Here is a 20,243-nt window from a genome sequence, read left to right on the forward strand (position 1 = left end):
ATACAATAGCATATACTGGTACATTTCATTCTGAATCTCTGAATCAAAAGTGAAGAACATGATGGGATACACTCCATCCAATTCACGCATATGAACCTTATACTCAGCCCCAACATTTGAGACTCCTATATAACTGTATGTTGTGTAGAAATATAGAGGTCATGTGATTGCCCAGTTTGTTTTGATATAAGACTTTTTCTATTTTTTTTTAAATTTTAATATTATGTTATGTAACAATTTTTCAAAAAGATCTGTTTATCTGCATCTCTTGGTATTTCTTTATAAATTTGAGCATGCCGATTCTGAATATAACCTTAGTTTGTGGGTAGCACAAATGGTTTTCCTATTTGTGTCATCCACAAACAAAAGAAATGAAAGAAAAATAAATATGCAATATAACCATGTACATCGGATTTAGTAGCAAAGATTAATAAGGTATTAATCTTTGCTAAAAGTAAACAACAAGATAAGAAAATTAAATTAAAATGTAGAATCCCCCCCTCCTCAGAACAATCAAAACAAATTTTCTTAAAAATATACATTTTATCGTCTTTGTCTTTTGTGGTCAGCCCGAGTCAACCTGAACTAAGAACTAGAAACAGTCACACATCATAGCTTCATCCCACCTTGCTTGGTACCTCATCTCCATTGATTGTGTCCCAGTGGAATCTCACCCCATGCTCTTCACTAACAATGCCCAAATTTGGTCTCAAAAAATCTGCTGTGCCTGATTTGATGTTCACTGCTCAACACAAGGCTGTGAATAGGGGTACGTGTTGTTTGATGGAGCCAAATAGTTGCCAGTCACAGCAGTGCCTTGAGGTTTTTTAATGGATAATGGATTCATCTAATGGGTAATGTTATCTGATTAAAAACAATATTAGTTACTTTAGATTGACTACATGGACAAATGTAACCATTTCTAAGAAGTCTAAGCCTGAATGACCTAACCACAACTGGAGGGACAACAGCATTTCAAATTATTTCCAGACCACTGACTGAAAAACCTAATGAAGACAAACATTGTTTTAGGAAACTATTTCAAAGTAATAGTTACCATTATGATTTGTGGGCTTTCTCCATATTTGGGTACAGCAAAATGCATACATTTATGACTACCAGTAAACAATCCTTCTAATACCAACCTGTAACCATCACAGCTTGTCCTGATCACTCATAGGCATTCCAAGATAGGCTTCATATGCACTGAAAAATTTGGTTCTACCAACGATGTTATATTTTACTTGCTTCAGTCCTATACACCAAGTGTCCACTTTATTAGGTACACCTGCCTAATAGTGAGCAGTTTCCCCTTTTGGTCCTCGGAACAGCTGGTATGCATTGTGGAATAGACTCAATGAGGTACTGAAAGTGTGCACCAGGAATTCTAGTCCACATTTCCTCAATTGCTTACCACAGTTGCTGCAAATGGATGGTTGCAGATCTCTACTCCAAAAAGCCTTGTCACCTCATCCCAAAGGTATTCTGTTGGATTGAGATGTGGCGACTGGGGGAGCAGTACTCTGAATTTGCTCACATGTTCCTGGAAACAGTTCTGTAAAATTCTGGCCTTGTAACATGGCACATTATCTTGTTAGAAGAACCCAATTGTAGATGGATACACTGTTGCCATGAAAGGATATGTATGATAATAGCAATAGCCATGTAGTGCAAGGAAGCCTCTTCCCCTGTAATTTGAATTTATGCCCAGGCTTTTGGTTTTGGTTCTGGAATTCTCTATAACAGTGAAAATTCAAAATTTTGCCTTCATTCATTTTACTAACCCCTCTCAAAGCTTTAAAAGCACTAATCAGGTCACTTCTGAGGTGCCTGGCTACCGAGCTCTGTAGCCTACATAATGGGAGCCTGGTCATCCTTTTACTGATCTCTGCATTCCAGTTGTCCATCTTTGGACCCTTTGAAGAAGTTCAATGTCATTTTTTAAATGAGGTCTCCATACCTGAACATAGTATTCCAAATATGGTCTTACAATTGCCTTATACAGTGAGATTATGACCTCTGTATCTCTACAGGATAATGTTTGATAATTCATCAATAGGACACCATGGGCTTTCCTGGCTGCCTGTTTACACTGCTCAAAAAACTTCTTATCTGCCCATATTATAACTCCCAGATCCCTTTCTTCTTCCTCTGTTTTTAATTCAACCCCACCAAGTATAATTTATTTTGGGGTTGCCATTCCCCAAGTGTAAGACCTTGCATTTTGTTGCATTAAAACATAGCTGCCACTTTTCTGACTATTCTTGCAGCCTGTTCAGGTCATCCCGAAGAAGCACTGTTTGGTAATGATCATTAACTACTCTACCAATCTTTACACCGTTCCAATCAATCTGGAGCAGACTGAAGTCACCCACGATAAGACATTCACACTTACTTGCCCATTCCATCTGCATGTAAAGACTGTCGTCATACTCTTCACAGTTTTTCATTCTGCAGATTACTCCCACTCTACTTATACCATTGCTTTCAACTAACTCGCACCACACACATTCTATGCTCTTCTATTCTATACTACCCTGACACACTCCTTGAAGTTATTTAGGCTTGTTTCCCCATCTTTTTTTTCATCTCACCCATTTGAAATGTTACTACCCTCTCGGGAACGCCTTGCCAACAATGGCTGTTGTAGCAACAAACAAGAATTTTTGAGGTGAGTGCAAGCATTATTTTGACCCATATCATCAGATAAACAGATCTATATTACTCTTCTACCCTCTAACTTGCAGTTTCCTTAAACCTTTAAGGTATCCTCAATGATACTGGAAAAAATCCTTGCACCACCTTTGTTCAAATGAATAGTATCTCTGAAAAACAGATTCCTTCTATCTACAAGTGCTGGCCATGCTGATAACAATTTTATCCCTAGAGGCCTGCAGATTCTCTTAAGTCTAAAGTTAATCCACACGGCTTTCAGCACATAATTCCACTTATTATGTCTGGGCAGAATTGCAGACACACACATCCCATCCTCATAATGACCACAGCTAAACCAAGCAGTGAGTTTTTTAAAGTATATGCAGCATAAGCTGAATTAAGGTTAGAGTACAAAAATAACTCAATACCTTGTCTTCAGGTATGCACATTCTTTGAAGATGTATTAAATCCTTGTCGAGAGCCTTGTCGATCAATTCGGCCCTGGAAAGATTGTGCAAGGCTGAAGGGGTAGAATTTTTTTCAGCCTGGACTGTACTTGTTAACAGGAGAGATTGCTTCTACAGGGATGGGATACACTTAAATAGAAAGGGTGCAAGAATATTTGCTGATGCTATCGAGGCAGTGTTAGGTGGGTCGGAAAACTGCTAGCTTGGGGGGACACAAAGACTAATGGATTAACAGTAGCCACTGGCAGAGGTGAAAGAGATTCTTGCACTGCTTCTATTGGAATGAGCAGAAGCCTGAAAAACAAGATGCAGCATATTTCAGAGACTGCTGGAAGTCATTGCGGTACAAGTAAACACATGGGTTGTGTTAGGGTAGCTAAGAATAGAAACAGGTGCATGTATACTTGCGTGTACACTAATGCTAGGAGTTTAGTAAATAAATTTGATGAATTTGAGGTATTACTCAAAACATCAAAGGCAGATATTGTTGGGATATCAGAGACGTGGTGTCACACAGATATAAGGAATGCAGAACTGGAATTTCGGGAGTACAACGTCTACAGAAAGGATAGACAGGATAGGAAGGGAGGAGGGGTTATGCTATTAGTTAAAAAACACATAAAATCCAAGGAAGTGAAGCCAGTTGACATCGCTGGACAGTGCAGTGTTGAGTCAGTTTGGTGTGACATAAGCATAGGTAAATCAAAATTGAGAGTAGGAGTGTGCTATAGGCCTAATGACTCTGATGAGTATAATAAGATACTGTACAGGGAAATAGAATGGGCCAGTAAATCAGAGAGTCTTATAATGGGGGATTTTAATTTCCCAGATATTGACTGGAATTTGTGGGTTGGTCACTCACACACTAGCAAGGCTTTTGTGGATTTATTGGATGATTGTTTTCTACACCAGCATGTTCGGGAGGCAACTAGAGGGAGTAATACTCTTGATCTGATTATCAGTAGTGATTCTTCATGCATTAGGAATCTGCAGATAAATGAACCACTGGGTGGCAGTGATCACAGTGTGCTGAAGTGGGATTTACTCAAGGAGGTAACTACCATCAGAGGTAAAGGGAAGGGTTTTTGCTTTCGTAAAGGCGACTATGATGGTCTGAGACAGTATTTAAATTCTATACAGTGGGACCAACTGATGATGTTACCAACAGCAAATTCAAAATGGGAAGCATTCAAGGAACTAATCTTGGAAGCTACCAGGCTTTACATACCAACCAAGAAATATTGTTCAAGGTTCAGGCCTAAATGGTTGTCAGATGAACTAATGAGACATATGGCAGAGAAGAAAAATGCATGGGATACATACAAATTAATGGGTGACGTGGAAGCCTATGATAGATATAAGTTGGTCTGTAACCAAGTCACAAAGGAGATTAGGCAGGCAAAAGCAGATTATGAGAAATCCTTGGCAAAGGATGCAAAGAAAAACAGAAAAGAGTTCTTTACCTATTTAAACACAAGAAGGAAAGGGATGAATCAGATTGGTCCACTGGATGTTGATGGTTCAACAGTTGAGGATCCAACTCAGGTGGCTAACAATCTAAACGAGTATTTTGCATCTACATTCACACATGAGGAGTTATTCAGGAAGGGGAATGTCGTAGGTGAAGTAAACATTGGCAGTGAGCTAGATGATTTTCTAATAACTGAGAGGAAAGTGGAGGAGAAATTGTTGAGGATAAACATAAAAAAGGCACCCGGGGTGGATGGGATCTATCCAGTTATATTAAAGGAGGCAGCAAAGGAAGTAAGCAAACCCCTAGCCATAATTATGAGAGCTTCTTTGGACTCAGGGGAGGTGCCCATGGACTGGAGATGTGCAAATGTAACCCCAATTCACAAAGGAGGATCAAAGGCTGACACAAGTAATTATAGACCTGTTAGTTTAACTTCGGTTCCAGGAAAATTAATGGAGGCACTGGTTAAAGAAGCACTGCAGGATCATCTGGACAAGAATTCAATTATAGCTCAGTCACAGCATGGGTTTGTTAAGGGCAGGTCTTGTCTGACCAATTTGATTGGATACTATGATGCAGTCACAAGAGAACTGGATGCAGGGAATAACTTTGATATTATATATTTGGATCTTAGAAAGGCTTTTGATACTGTTGCACATGGAAGACTGCTGCACAAATTGGAGAAGTGTGGCATTCGAGGCAAATTGCTGCTATGGATAAAGGGATGGTTGAGTGGCAGAAGACAGAGAGTGGTAATCAATGGACACTGCTCAACGTGGACTAATGTTATTAGTGGAGTTCCTCAGGGTTCAGTGTTGGGTCCATTGTTGTTTTCTGTATTTATAAATGATATTGATGATGGTGTATCAGGCTTAATGTCCAAGTTTGCAGACGATACAAAGGTTGGCAGGGTTGTTAAGGACACTACTGATACTATGCTGCTGCAACAGGATCTGGAAAGGTTGAGCAGATGGGCTGAGAGGTGGCAAATGAAGTTTAACATTGACAAATGTAAAGTACTACATATGGGAAACAGTAACCCCAGATCAACGTATCAACTCTGTGGTACTACGCTGACAGTGGTAGAGAATGAAAAGGACCTGGGGGTAATTGTGCAGGCAGATATGAAGTTCTCTGAGCAGTGCAGACGAGCTGCAAGAGTAGCTCATGGTGTCTTGTCAATGATATACAGGAATTTTTCTAGCAGGGACAGAGATGTGATTATTCCCTTGTATAAGGCATTGGTCAGGCCACACCTTGAGTACTGTATACAGGTCTGGAGGCCTCATTTCAAGAAGGATGTAGAGCTGCTGGAACGAGTACAGAGAAGGGCAACAAGATTAGTGAATGGAACAAAGGGTTGCTCTTACGAAGAAAGGCTTAAGTTTTGCAAATTACAGAGCCTGGAGACTAGGCATCGCCGAGGTGATCTGATAGAGGTGTACAAGGCTTTGAATGGCTTGAGCATGCTCAATGCCGATGGGATTCTTCCTCTTGCTCAGAATAATCACCTGAGAGGGCATAAATTCAAATTGAGGAAGGACGGATGTCGGATAGATGTGCGGAAATTTGCCTTTAGCCAGCGGGCAGTTGGTTTGTGGAATAGACTTCCATCGCTTGTTGTTGAAGTTGATAGCCTAAACAAATTTAAGGCTCAGCTGGACAGGTATTTCGAATGAATTGAGGGGTGAAATGGGAGTAGTGGTTGTTTTTTTTTTTTTTTTTTTGGCTGATGCTGAATAAGCTTGCTTTCTTGCATCATATGCCTCTACTAATGCTAATGCTAATGCTAATCTGTAGTGAAAGTCACTGTTCAAAAGTGCAAAGCACCAAATGAAACTAAAACATTTCTGAATATTAAAAATGAAACAAAATTTCTTTGCTTTAAACCTACATCTGTAACAAATTTGTTGGCCCCTACTTCCAAATTACAGAAATAACACTAATAATTTTGCTTGAACCTGAAAAGTCTAAGGCACTCATTCATACTATTGCTTTCAGGGCAGGTTATCAGAGCTATATAGAAAATAAACAACAGGTAATTCCACACTTTCTCAGATGTTGAATATGATACCCCTTTTGCTTTAAATTTCAACATTCATTCTTTCATAGTGGAAGCTGAAACACTAATAAATCTGAAACTAGAACAATAATTTCATTATGATTTATCCAAATGACTTGCACTGATTTACAGAACAGAATATATCCTGACACCCTAGAAGAACTTCTTACATGTGGCTGCAGCCAAGTAATCAGTATGCAAGTAACAGAATGCCACTTCAGCTATCAGTTAATGATGTGCCATCATGCACGAACCGTGTGGAGGTACATGGGCAGTGGAGCACTCTCCAACAGTTATGATAATGTTATTACATTAGCATTAGCATAATGCTAATGCTGTCCAGGGGAAGCATGTAGACATAATCAAAACAGTTACACAGCAACACCGAGACCAGTTAACACACACTAACAGAAAATTGCTGTAGTGACTTGGAGCATATATCATATGTAAATGTTCCCTGTTCCAAGTTCTAATAAGAAACTTGCAGTATAGTCACAAAAACAGTCGCTGGCAGAGATGAGACTTGTACTACAGGACTTTCAACTAGTAGCATCTACTAGTTGCTATTTATCATATACCAATATTTAGATAGTTGCGCATCCATCGCCTACTGCATTCAGAGAACGTATGGATGTCCACAACTAATATTAGGATGGATGTCAGTTAATACAACTTTACTGTGCTGTCATTACATGCAAATGTATATACCTCAAGTTTCCATGCTTTTTCTTTCAATTCTGATAACCTTTGATTCTCTTTATTCTTCAACTTGGCACCTCACAGCCTTGGCTGTTAAAGTAGTATCAAAAATTAAATCAATCAAACCAGATCTGAACTTTTATAATGAACAGTACTAATTCTGTAGCATACTGCACACAGTGGTATGCTGTAAATGCAGTTCTAAATGATTATTTACCTTTCACAACCCATCGATATTCAGCATATCACTTTGACACCCAGTTTTTTTTTAAAAAAACTCTTTTTTTTTCATTCTAAAGCACTCTGTTCACCCAGCCGTAACTCTAAATACCTTTCAAAAAGTTTGTCCCCCCCCTCACTGGTTACACTATTAAAAATTTGGAAAATCTTTACTGAATATAGTTAAAATGATCCCCATGTACCTACGAGTTTTTTTCATAATTGTCACTATAATAAATAAATGTTGAAAGATCTAAACACAAAAAAATTACTGTGTCCGAAAATCATATTTTAATGAAATGATAAATCATGGCTAGCAGATGAAACACACTCATGGGCCAATATATTATGACTACCTCTCCCTGTGAGTGGACAGATCATACAGCACCTACTAGTTTGTTTGTTATTTGGTTTTTAGGAGCATTAGCAACTAAGGCCATATTGCTCCGGGATATGCGGTGGTCATTCCCTTGACCTTTCCGCATCCTCCGTATTTGGTGGTGATGGGCTCGAACCCCGGTCTAATCAAGAAGCGTGTGCAATGCACTGATGCTCCTTCCCACCTGGCTACGGAGGCGCCCCAGCACCTACTAGTGACATCACTGACTGACACAACATATATAGTGATGGCATGGGTATTGCTTGTAAGTTTGTCAGTAAGAAGCCTATGCAATGGAGAAAGGAATGGATCTTATGAAGTTTGAATGGGAAATGATTTGTGGTGCCAACATCTCAGCAATTGCAAGCATCGTTGGCTGTTCAAGGGCTGCCATAGTGAAGGTGTGGCAGGAATGGTCTGAAAAGAGACACCTACCAAATGTCCCAGAATGGGAGATCATCACTGGGTGAACGGTAGTTGGCATACATTGTCCAGCACAACAGATGGCTCACAATCCCTCAATTAACAACAAACTGCAACCATGGCACAAAGAAAAACATTTCCGAGCTCACCATCCAGCAGATGCTCTTGTGAATATACCCACAGAGTAGGCAACCTGTTCATGTGCCCATGCTGACCAACCATCATGGACACATATGCCTGCATGGGAGCATCACTCCTGGAAAAGAGTTGTCTGGTCTGATGAATCAAGGCTCCAACTCCATTATGCCAACGGATGACTGTGTATTCGACAGCAAGCAAGTGAACAGCTGCAATCAGACTACACGGTTGGACGAAAACAGGCTAGCAATGATGGTTTCATAGTTTGGGAGACATTTTTGTGGACATCACTGGATCCCCCATTAAACACACCCTCACTGCTAGATTCTACCTTGGCATTGTTTCTGAACAAGTTTTGCACCACATGGTGGCCATGTATCCAGATGGCAATCAACTCTTTCAACAAGTCAAATGCCCCATGTCACATGTCCGCATCATGCAGGAATGGTTTGAGGATCATGTCCAAGCTCCCTTGGCCACCAAGTTCCACTGATATCAATTCCATCAAAAATTTGTGGGATTCAGCATTCACAGGTCCATACAAGTGCCTTACTCTATTGCCAAAGTCAGGGACATCCTTCTGCCCAACTGGTCCTGTGGGCACCTTCCGTGGCTTGTGAAGTTGAAGACACACTGGGTGCAAGCAGTTATCATGGTGAAAGGCGGTCCAACATGCTATTAGGTAGGCCGTCATAATGTTTTGGCTCATGAGTGTATAATAAATCACTATTTTTGTTGTAAATAAATAAGCTGATAGTCTTACCCTACTGCCATAATGAAATTCCTGGATGGAATTATGATTGGGTATATCTGCTGTTAAGGGTAACAACATATCATTTCCATGATGTTTCCTTCTACAACATAGTGCTCTTCTTAATGCACCCATAACAGTAAGCAAGAGACGGCCAATTTTAACAAACAGAGTTTTTATGAAACTCATATTTTAGCACCATATATTGGAAATTTAACACACATGAGGATCTGATAAGGTAGCTCTGGTTATACACATATTTTTCCCTGAAATCAAATAAAGTTATTATGAATATTATGTCATTTTCTTAGATCTCCTGTTTATCACTTAAAATTATACATTATACAGAATATGTACAAGGAAACACAAATATCTGTGAACAAATTACATGTACATTTTCAGAAATATTACCATCATATTAGAAGACAAGAAAAAAGTAAATTAAGTGAAATAACGTTATTATCAACTTAAGAAATTTGCAAATAGCATATTGTTGCTATTTGCAAATTTCTGGCAAAGACTAGTGTGCTATTTCATATGATTTACAATGTATTATATCTATGCAAATATATATTCAAAGACAAATTTGCATCATCCACACAATTTACACTTGATCATCTAATTGTGTATGTGGATGATTATCTGCTAATAATCCATATCACTAATGATAATTTTAAAACTATTGCAGACAATAACTCCTTAAAATGAAATAAGGTTATTAGTTCAAATACAGACTAATGTATGTAAATTATAAAAATGATAATATACTTATCACAAACAAATAATAAGCTTTTACTGATGATTTCAACCAAACTTCTGCTGAATTTAAGCTGAGAAAATACTGGTAATTAAATGTCCTTACTTTTAATATCTGCTTGCAGATTTCTCTATCTTTCAGGCAATTTCCCAGTACACTTTAGAATAAATCTTCTTTCTCTATAAATATGGTAATTCTATCAATAGTATTCCATAGGTAATGATATTTAGAGCAGTTCACATGTATATATATCCTTTTTTCCAATTTGTTAATGCTTTGGGATATCTGACTTTATCCATATGAATTTTCAAATAAATATCCTCCAGATTTGAATGCACAGTAATCCTGCTATTAGTTTACATTAACAGTTCTAGGCCGGTGGCATAGTAAAGGCCCCACATGTCTCTCTCTCTCTCTCTCTCTCTCTCTCTCTCTCTCTCTCTCTCTCTCTGTGTGTGTGGAGGGTTGTTACTATATGTAACAACCCTCCTATATGTGTGTTACTATATGTGTGTGTGTGTGGAGGGTTGTTACTATATGTAACACTTAGTACTTAGTACCATGTATGGATTGCTATTACCATGTATAGTATCAAGTATGAATTGCTATTACCATGTATGGATTTGTGGTAAATACATGGTAATACTAATTGTGGTACTAATATATAGCTATTACCATGTATGGATTTGTGGGTTGCTGTTCCCCAAGTGTAGGATGAGAAGACAGAAGATACTTTTTGACATTAGATTTGAATTTCTGTAGATTGTAAATTTTGGAAAATACATGTGAAGGTTGTCCCAGAACTAGAGGGAATAAATGAGGACAAGGAAAAAGTTGGTTCAGTAAATTGAGTTGAACAATGAAAAAAAGCCGTGAATTAGGGTTGAATTTGAAAGTGTCTGCAATTCTGCCCAGACACAATAGGAGGGAGTATATGATGAAAGCCTTGTCGATCAATTCGGCCCTGGAAAGATTGGGCAAGGCTCAGGGGGTAGAATTTTTTTAAGCCTGGACTGCACTTGTTAACAGGAGAGACTGCTTCTACAGGGATGGGATACACTTAAATAGAAAGGGTGCAAGAATATTTGCTGATGCTATCGAGGCAGTGTTAGGTGGGTCGGAAAACTGCTAGCTTGGGGGGAGACAAAGACTAATAGATTAACAGTAGCCACTGGCAGAGGTGAAAGAGATTCTTGCACTGCTGCTATTGGAATGAGCAGAAGCCTGAAAAACAAGATGCAGGATATTTCAGAGACTGCTGGGAGTCATTGCGTTGTGTTAGGGTAGTTAAGAATAGAAACAGGTGCATGTATACTTGCGTGTACACCAATGCTAGGAGTTTAGTATATAAATTTAATGAATTTGAGGTATTGCTCAAAACATCAAAGGCAGATATTGTTGGGATTTCAGAGACGTGGTGTCACAAAGATATAAGGAATACAGAACTGGAATTTGGGGAGTACAACGTCTACAGAAAAGATAGACAGGATAGGAAGGGAGGAGGGGTTATGCTATTAGTTAAGAAACACATAAAATCCAAGGAAGTGAAGCCAGTCGACATCGCTGGACAGTGCAGTGTCGAGTCAGTTTCGTGTGACTTAAGCATTGGCAGATCAAAATTGAGAGTAGGAGTGTGCTATAGGCCTAAAGACTGTGATGAGTATAATAAGAAACTGTACAGGGAAATAGAGTGGGCCAGTAAATCAGAGAGTCTTATAATGGAGGATTTTAATTTCCCAGATATTGACTGGAATTTGGGGGCTGGTCACTCACACACTAGCAAGGCTTTTGTGGATGATTGTTTTCTACATCAGCATGTTCGGGAGGCAACTAGAGGGAGTAATACTCTTGATTTGATTATCAGTAGTGATTCTTCATGCATTAAGAATCTGCAGATAAAAGAACCACTAGGTGGCAGTGATCACAGTGTGCTGAAGTGGAATTTACTCAAAGAGGTAACTACCATCAGGAGTAAAGGGAAGGGTTATTGCTTTCGTAAAGGCGATTACGATGGACTGAGACAGTATTTAAATTCTATACAGTGGGACCAACTGATGATGTTACCAACAGCAAATTCAAAATGGGAAGCATTCAAAGAACTTATCTTGGAAGCTACTAGGCTTTACATACCAACTAAAAAATATTGTCCAAGGTTTAGGCCTAAATGGATGTCAGATGAACTAATGAGACATATGGCAGAGATGAAAAATGCATGGGATACATACAAATTAACGTGACACAAAAGCCTATGATAGATACAAGTTGATCTGTAACCAAGTTACAAAGGAGGTTAGGCAGGCGAAGGCAGATTACAAGAAATCTTTGGCAAGGGATGCAAAGAAAAACAGCAAAGAGTTCTTTACTTATGTAAACTCTAGAAGGAAGGGGATGAATCAGATTGGTCCACTTGATATCGATGGGTCAACTGTTGATGATCCTGCTCAGGTAGCTAACAAACTAAATGAATATTTTGCATCGACATTCACACATGAGGAGTTATTCAGCGAGGGGAATGCCAGAGGTGTATTCAACTCTGGCAGTAAGCTAGAGAATCTTGTAATAACTGAGAGTAAAGTGGAGGAGAAATTGTTGAAGATAAACACAAGAAAGGCACCTGGGGTGGATGGGATCTATCCAGTTATATTAAAGGAGGCAGCAAAGGAAGTAAGCAAACCCTTAGCCATAATTATGAGAGCTTCCTTGGACTCAGGGGAGGTACCCACAGACTGGAGATGTGCAAATGTGACCCCAATTCACAAAGGAGGATCAAAGGCTGACACAAGTAATTATAGACCTGTGAGTTTAACTTCTGTTCCAGGAAAATTAATGGAGGCACTGGTGAAAGAAGCACTGCAGGATCATCTAGACAAGACTTCAGTTATAGCTCGGACACAGCATGGTTTTGTTAAGGGGAAGTCTTGCCTGATCAATTTGATTGGATACTATGATGCAGTCACAAAAGAACTGGATGCAGGGAATAATTTTGATATTATATACTTGGATCTTAGAAAGTCTTTTGATACTGTTGCACATGGAAGACTGCTGCACAAATTGGAGCAGTGTGGCATTGGAGGCAAGTTGCTGCTATGGATAAAAGGGTGGTTGAGGGGGAGAAGACAGAGAGTTGTAATCAATGGATACTGCTCATCGTGGACTAATGTTATTAGTGGAGTCCCTCGGGGTTCAGTGTTGGGTCCATTATTGTTTTCTGTATTTATAAATGATATTGATGATGGTATATCAAGCTTAATGTCCAAGTTTGCAGAAGATACGAAGGTTGGCAGGGTTGTCAAGGACACTACTGACACTATGCTGCTGCAACAGGATCTGGAAAGATTGAGCAGATGGGCTGAGAGGTGGCAAATGAAGTTTAACATTGACAAATGTAAAGTACTACATATGGGAAACAGCAACCCCAGAGCAACGTATCAACCCTGTGGTACTACACTGACAGTGGTAGAGAATGAAAGGGACCTGGGGGTGGTTGTGCAGGCAGATATGAAGTTCTCTGACAGTGCAGATGGGCTGCAAGAATAGCTCATGGCGTATTGTCAATGATATATAGGAATTTTTCTAGCAGGGATAAGGAGGTGATTCTTCCCCTGTATTAGGCAATGGTCAGGCCACACCTTGAGTACTGTATACAGGTCTGGCGGCCTCATTTCAAGAAGGATGTAGAGCTGCTGGAATGAGTACAGAGAAGGGCAACAAGATCAGTGAATGGCACAAAGGGTTGCTCTTACGAAGAAAGGCTTAAGTTTTGCGAATTACAGAGTCTGGAGACTAGGCACCAGCGAGGTGATCTGATAGAGGTGTATAAAGCCTTGAATGGTTTGAGCATGCTCAATGCCGATGGAATTCTTCCTCTTGCTTAGAATGATCACCAGAGAGGGCATAAACTCAAATCGAGGAAAGACAGATGTAGGATAGATGTGCGGAAATTTTCCTTTAGCCAGAGGGTAGTTGGTTGGTGGAACTGATTTCCATCACTTGTTGTTGAAGTTGATAGCCTAAATAAATTTAAGGCTCAGCTGGACAGGTATTTCGAACGAACGGAGGGGTGAACTGGGAGTGGTGTGTTTTTTTTTTTTTTTTGGCTGATGCTGAATAAGCTTGCTTTCTTGTATCATATGCCTCTACTAATGCTATTCTTCAAGTTCTCATAAAGGCTTATAACAATGCTGAGTTGGCACCTAATATCTTCACATCGAGCAACCACTAAGATATTCCCCCTTGGCAATATCATATTCCATTCCTGATAGCTCTGCAAACATCAAATAAGCAATACACTTCATAAGGTTATGATTCAGAGGACAACCATCTCCCTCAGTTCTCCCAACACTCTTGAGATTTTGCTTTGCTGCTCTGAGGCATTATTTCAGTAATAACACTACGCACCGGTTATGCTATGAAGTTTACGTTATTGGATATATATATATATATATATATATATTACAATATAGAGCTAATGGTATATGTATTTCATATCTCCTATCATGTTTATGTTATATGTATTACACTATACCATTATGTTTGTAAGTTCTAAGTACTGTATTTGTTGGCTTATAAGACTCACTTTTTTTCCTTATAAATACCTTAAAAAATCATGCTGCGTCTTAGAAACCGAAAGTGGCAATACAGCATGTGAAAAATCAAGAGTTAACATATAGTAGTTAACGGATAGTTAGCTACTATATGTTAGTACACTTTTCAGTAATTACCAGGCTTGGAGTAACAAGTGAATTGCAGTTATACATTTAAGCCCTAATCAATGGCAGGCACATCAAGAAGGCAAAATTATACTATTGGATTTAAGCTAAAAGCAGTAAAACATGCCAAATAACATGGGAACAGAGCACAGAACAAAATTTTGGACCACTGCCTACTGAGAAGATGATTTGTTAATGGAGGAAAGCAGGAAGTTTTATTAAAAGAAGCTGATAAAATAAAACACAACCTTCGTAAAATTCCACCTAAATGGCCAAATTTGAAAGAAAACTTGTGTAGTTGGATAATGGAACTTAGAGATGTGGGTATTGCAGTGAGTACTAAAATGATAATAATAGAAGCACGGAAAGGAGCAGCTGATATTGGGATACACAACTTTAAAAGAACTGAATCTTGGTGTTATTGCTTCACAATAAGAAATGGGTTAAGTTTATGCACAAGAACTAGAATAGCCCAGAGAATGCCTGCTGAGTACAAACAGAAAATATTAGATTTCCATAAATTTTTCCTTAATGCTAGAAAACGAAGCAACTACAAACTTAGCCAAATTGGGAATATAGATGAAATTCCGTTGACTTTTGATGTGCTATCTAATAAAACCATAAATCTGAGAGGGCAAAAATCTATAACTATTAAAACCTGAAAACTGGACATGAAAAGACACACTACACTGCAGTTTTAACTTGTTGTGCTGATGGGACCAAACTTCTACCAATGTTAATTTTTAAAAGAAAAACTTTACCGAAAGAAAAACTGCCAAATGGAATTCACGTACTTGTACAACCGAAGGGATGGATGGATGAAGAATGTATTGAGGATTGGTTTGTAAAAATTTGGTCCTAGCATCCTGGTGGACTACGTAAAAATGCACTACTAGTATGGGATCAAGTTTAGAGCACATAGGACTGAAAACATCAAACAATTGGCCAAAATATTGAACACAGAATTGGCAGTAATAATTCTGTGTGGCTTAACTTCCCAGTTACAGCCGTTAGATGTCAGCATCGATAAGCCATTCAAGAATAAATAGATGACAGAGGGGAACCATGATATGACGCCTACGGGAAGGATGAAATGTGCATCAATAGCATAAATGTGTGAATGGGTGCTGAAGTCATGGCATGATGTTAAGACTGAAATTGTGGTCAAGTCCTTTAAAAAATGTGGTATAAGTAATGCAATGAATGGCACTGAAGATCATTTATTGTATGAGAGTGACAATGATACTAGTGAAGAGGATGATGATAATGATTACATTGAGGATAATGATGATCAAGTCAGTAATGAATCTGAAGTTGAATAATACTAAAATAATAATCCTATACCTTTATTTATTGGCTTTTATTTTTATTGAATTTTAAATTTCCATTGTATTAACAATAAATTTTTTTCAAAAGTTTTTTCTTAAATTTACCATTCCAAAACGGAAAATTTAAGGTGCGTCTTATAAGCCGACAAATACGGTAGTTATAACAGATAATAAATTTTTCTAACTAATGCAAACTTATGTGATTCGAACTTTCGAGCAACCTATTTGCAATACTATATTTACACCAAATCACTGATACAAAAAGCTCTACAAATATTAATGTTGTACATATGTTTTATGTGATAAAGTTAAGTTATTAAAAGATGTATATATTGTTATGAATTATAGTTTCCAAGCCTCTTCTAATACTGATTTCAATGCTAGGTAGAAACCTCCAAGTATCTCCTATATAAATACTAAACAATGGCAGCAAAATTCGAGCAATCTTGTTGATACAAAACAGTGACAACAGAAGTCGATTGTGATTTTTTAAGCAATTACAAGAGCCAAGTAAACAACAAATGCACCAAATTAATCAGGGAATTACAAATAAACATTACACTACTAATTTTAAATCAAGTAAAAAAAAAAATAATTAAATCAATAAATAAAGTTCCACTTAGCGACTCCCATAAAAACGTCATCAAGTAGCCTCCCCAATTTATCTAGCATTTCTTATTTACAGTTATTATCAACCAGCCCAACCTTTGTACCATCAGCAAACTTTGATATCAAGGCTATACCTTCATCAATGTCATTAACATATATCAGAAACAATAAGCAGGACAGACACAACAGGTGATTGCCTGAGGTGCTGCTCTCAGAAGGGTGCATTTCACATGAATGACAGTTTTATTTCTTAGATTTCCCATAGATTTTTTTATTATTTTTATTCATTTCAGCATTTAGCATTAGTAGAAGCATATAATGCAAGAAAGCAAGCTTATAAAGCATCAGCAAAAAAAAAAAAAAAAACAAGACCTTCCCATTACACTCATCCATTCACTCCAAAAGCTTGTCTAGTTCAACCTTGAATTTATTTAAGCTGACAACTTTCACAACGACAAATGGAAGTTTCTTCCAGCAATCAACCACCTGCTGGCTAAAGGCAAATTTCTGTACATCTATTCTACAACTGTCTTTCCTCAATTTGAATTTATGCCCGCTCAGGTGTGGAATCTCAGCAAGAGGAAGAATCCCTCAGCATTGAGCTTGCTCAAACCATTCAAGGCTTTATACACCTCAATCTGAAGCCTTGTAGGTGCCTCATCTCCAGAATTTGCAATTTGCAGAACTGAAGCCTTTCTTTGTAACAACAACCCTTTGTTCCACTCACTAATCTTGTTGCCCTTCTCTGTAATTGTTGTAGCAGCTCTACATCTTTCCTAAAATGAGGTCCAGACCTGTACGCAGTACACAAGGTGTGGCCTGACCACTGCCTTATACAAGGGGTCCATTACCTCCTTACCACTGCTAGCAAAATTCCTGTACATCACTGACATGACCCCATGAGCTACTCTTGCAGCCTTTTTGCACTGCTCAGAAAACTTCATATCTGACTGCATGATTACCCCAGGTCTTTTTCATTCTCCATTACCCTGAGTACACAGTTGGTATATTACTCTGGGGTTACTGCTATCCATATGCAGCACTTTGCATTTGTCAATGTTAAACTTCAGCTGCCACCTCTCGGCCCATCTCAACTTTTCCAGATCATGTTGCAGTGGCATACTGTCTTTACTGTCATACCCTACCAACCTTTGTATCATCTGCAAACTTGGACATTAAGCCTGATATACCTTCATCAGTATCACTGATAAATATAGAAAATAGCATAGGCCAAACAAGGACCACTGGGAGACACCACTAATAACATTAGTCTACGAAGAGCAGTATTCATTGATTACAACTCTGTCTTCTCCCACTCAACTATCCCTTTATCCATAGCAGCAACTTGCCCTTAATGCCATACTGTTCCAACTTGTACAGTAGTCTTCCATGTGCAACAGTGTCAAAAGTTTTCCTAAAATCAAAGTACATGATATCAAAATAATTTTTTGCAACCAGTTTATTTTGTGACCACTTGGTAGTATCCAATCAAATTGGTCAGACAAGACTTCCCCTTAACAAACCCATGCTGTGTCTGAACTATAACTGTAGTCTTGTTTAGATGATCCTGCAGTGCTTCTTTAACCAGTGACTCCATTATTTTCCAGGAACAGAAGTTAAACTAACAGGCCTGTAATTACTCATATCACCTTTCGATCCCCCCTTTGTGAATTGTGGATACATTTGCACATCTCCAGTCCGTGGGGACCTCCCCGGAGTCCAAGATTAGCCAGGTTAATTTTTTTTATTTGTAAAATTACATACCTAATGAGGTCTATAGTGTCAAAATGTAAAGTACTTAAACATTTAAGTACTACAATTCGTTACAAGTCATCAAAGCTTTTTTGAAAGATATATCTTGTTTTCACAAATTAAAAAAAAATCAAAAATCAATTCTGGGGCCACTCTACTCAGCACTTTGCCTAGTGCACTGAAAAATTTTGGGCCAGTACTAGAAATAAGGGGCTAGGTAATGAACCCATATGGCTCCACTCACAACCATAGTCACTTAGAGCATATTAACCATCTAATTAAAAAAAAAAATATATATATATATATATTTTATTTTTTTTACTGTACAATTATTTTGTTGTACATCTTTATGCTTATAATTTCATACTTTTTTTCTTTAATAAAAATAATTTAATTTTTAAATGTTGTTATTTATGAATAAAACATGCAATATCTGAAAAGAAAACAAAGTTTGCACTTTTAATAGATTTTTCTTCTCTTCCTTTTAATTTTATTGAAATTTCACCCTAGAAAAACAGCCCTTCATAGTGGCTTTATATCATGATTGTTGTCCACGTGTTCTTTCAATAGGCTGGCAACTTCACTGAAAGAGCTGTCATAGTAATAGTAGTATCATCTCATTACAAATAAATGGAATAATGCTTTTCAATATAGAAGGGCTGTTTACTTGTAGTGCAATGGCTAGGCCACATCTTGAGTACCCCACACAGGTTTGGAAGCCTCATTTTAGGACGGATATAGATCTGCTGGAATAGGTGCAGAGAATAGCAATAAGATTGGTGAGGGGGAAAAAATGGATGCTCTTACCAAGAAAGGCTTCGGTTCTGCAAATTGCAGCATCTGGAGACTAGACACCTGCAAGGTGATCTGATTGAGGTGTTTATGGCTTTGAATGGATTGAGTAAGCTCAATGCTAATGGCATTCTTCCTCTTGCCCAGAGGAAGAATACCATTTTTACCCCTCCGTGTGCATAGTCTGAGGACAACTTACAGAATGACCACAACCCCCTAAATAACTGGCCCTATAAGGATTCCAGACCCCCCCCCCAGTGATAACCAAGTCAACATTTCTGCCAGTGGCAATGCATACAGCAGCATATATCACACAATCAACCTACCTGCTCTTTATGGCATTTGGTGCAACTAGTAGCAAAGAAAAGCCATACGTCCAATCAAGACTGTGTGCACTAACCATTTGACCTTTCTTTGTCTCTCTTTCTTTCTATAAAAAGACTATAAGGAGATATAATTTATTCTTGGTTTCAACGTGTCTGTGGAAATAACAGAATTTAGTCATCTTATTATGTAAATTTTATAATTTTTCTATCTTAACTAATTCCTCACAGACGAAGGAACTAGGAAGGATTTACAGAACTATGAAGTAAAGATTTTGTAATGTATATTGATTAATTAAGGACTAAAAACTTTGTAACTGGGTTGTCACTCATTGTATCACCGGGGGCACCTACCCGCCCACCAATGAGAGGCCAACAAGCTTCAAAATAGTGCCATCTGGGTGGTGGTATCCACCAAGAACAAGCAACGTTAGTCTTCGCCACTTGGGATGCATTGCATATTCGAGGTAGCGCAATAACATTGTGAAGGTGTTATATTGAAAGATTGTGCAGGGCTCAAGTGGTAGAATTTTTTTCAGCCTGGTCTGTACTTGTTAACAGGAGAGACTGCTTCTACAGGGATGGGATACACTTAAATAGAAAGGGTGCAAGATTGTTTGCTGATGCTATCGAGGCAGTGTTAGGTGGGTCGGAAAACTGCTAGATTGGGGGGATACAAGGACTAATAGATTAACAGTAGCCACTG

The 20,243-nt window shown here is 38.3% G+C and overlaps 1 protein-coding gene across 2 annotated transcripts in view; it reads right to left on the reverse strand.

Moving 5' to 3' along the window:
* LOC150077783 (uncharacterized) overlaps positions 1 to 20,243 on the reverse strand; it is a 39,490-nt gene that overhangs the window by 12,940 nt on the left and 6,307 nt on the right. Inside the window, exons 1-2 of one of the 2 annotated variants that reach the window (XM_090384931.1) lie at positions 19,541 to 19,617; positions 9,280 to 9,533 (exon numbers count right to left, since the gene is read on the reverse strand). In XM_090384931.1, the coding sequence (XP_090241057.1) occupies positions 9,280 to 9,456 (177 nt within the window). In that variant the 5' untranslated portion in view covers positions 9,457 to 9,533; positions 19,541 to 19,617. Of the gene's footprint in view, positions 1 to 9,279; positions 9,534 to 19,540; positions 19,618 to 20,243 lie in introns of those variants that run through there. The other variant, XM_090384930.1, reaches the window with a different exon arrangement.

The sequence above is a fragment of the Mastigoproctus giganteus genome, chromosome 11, assembly GCF_048544385.1.
Source record: "Mastigoproctus giganteus isolate SK-2022 chromosome 11, ASM4854438v1, whole genome shotgun sequence".
NCBI lineage: Eukaryota > Metazoa > Arthropoda > Arachnida > Uropygi > Thelyphonidae > Mastigoproctus > Mastigoproctus giganteus.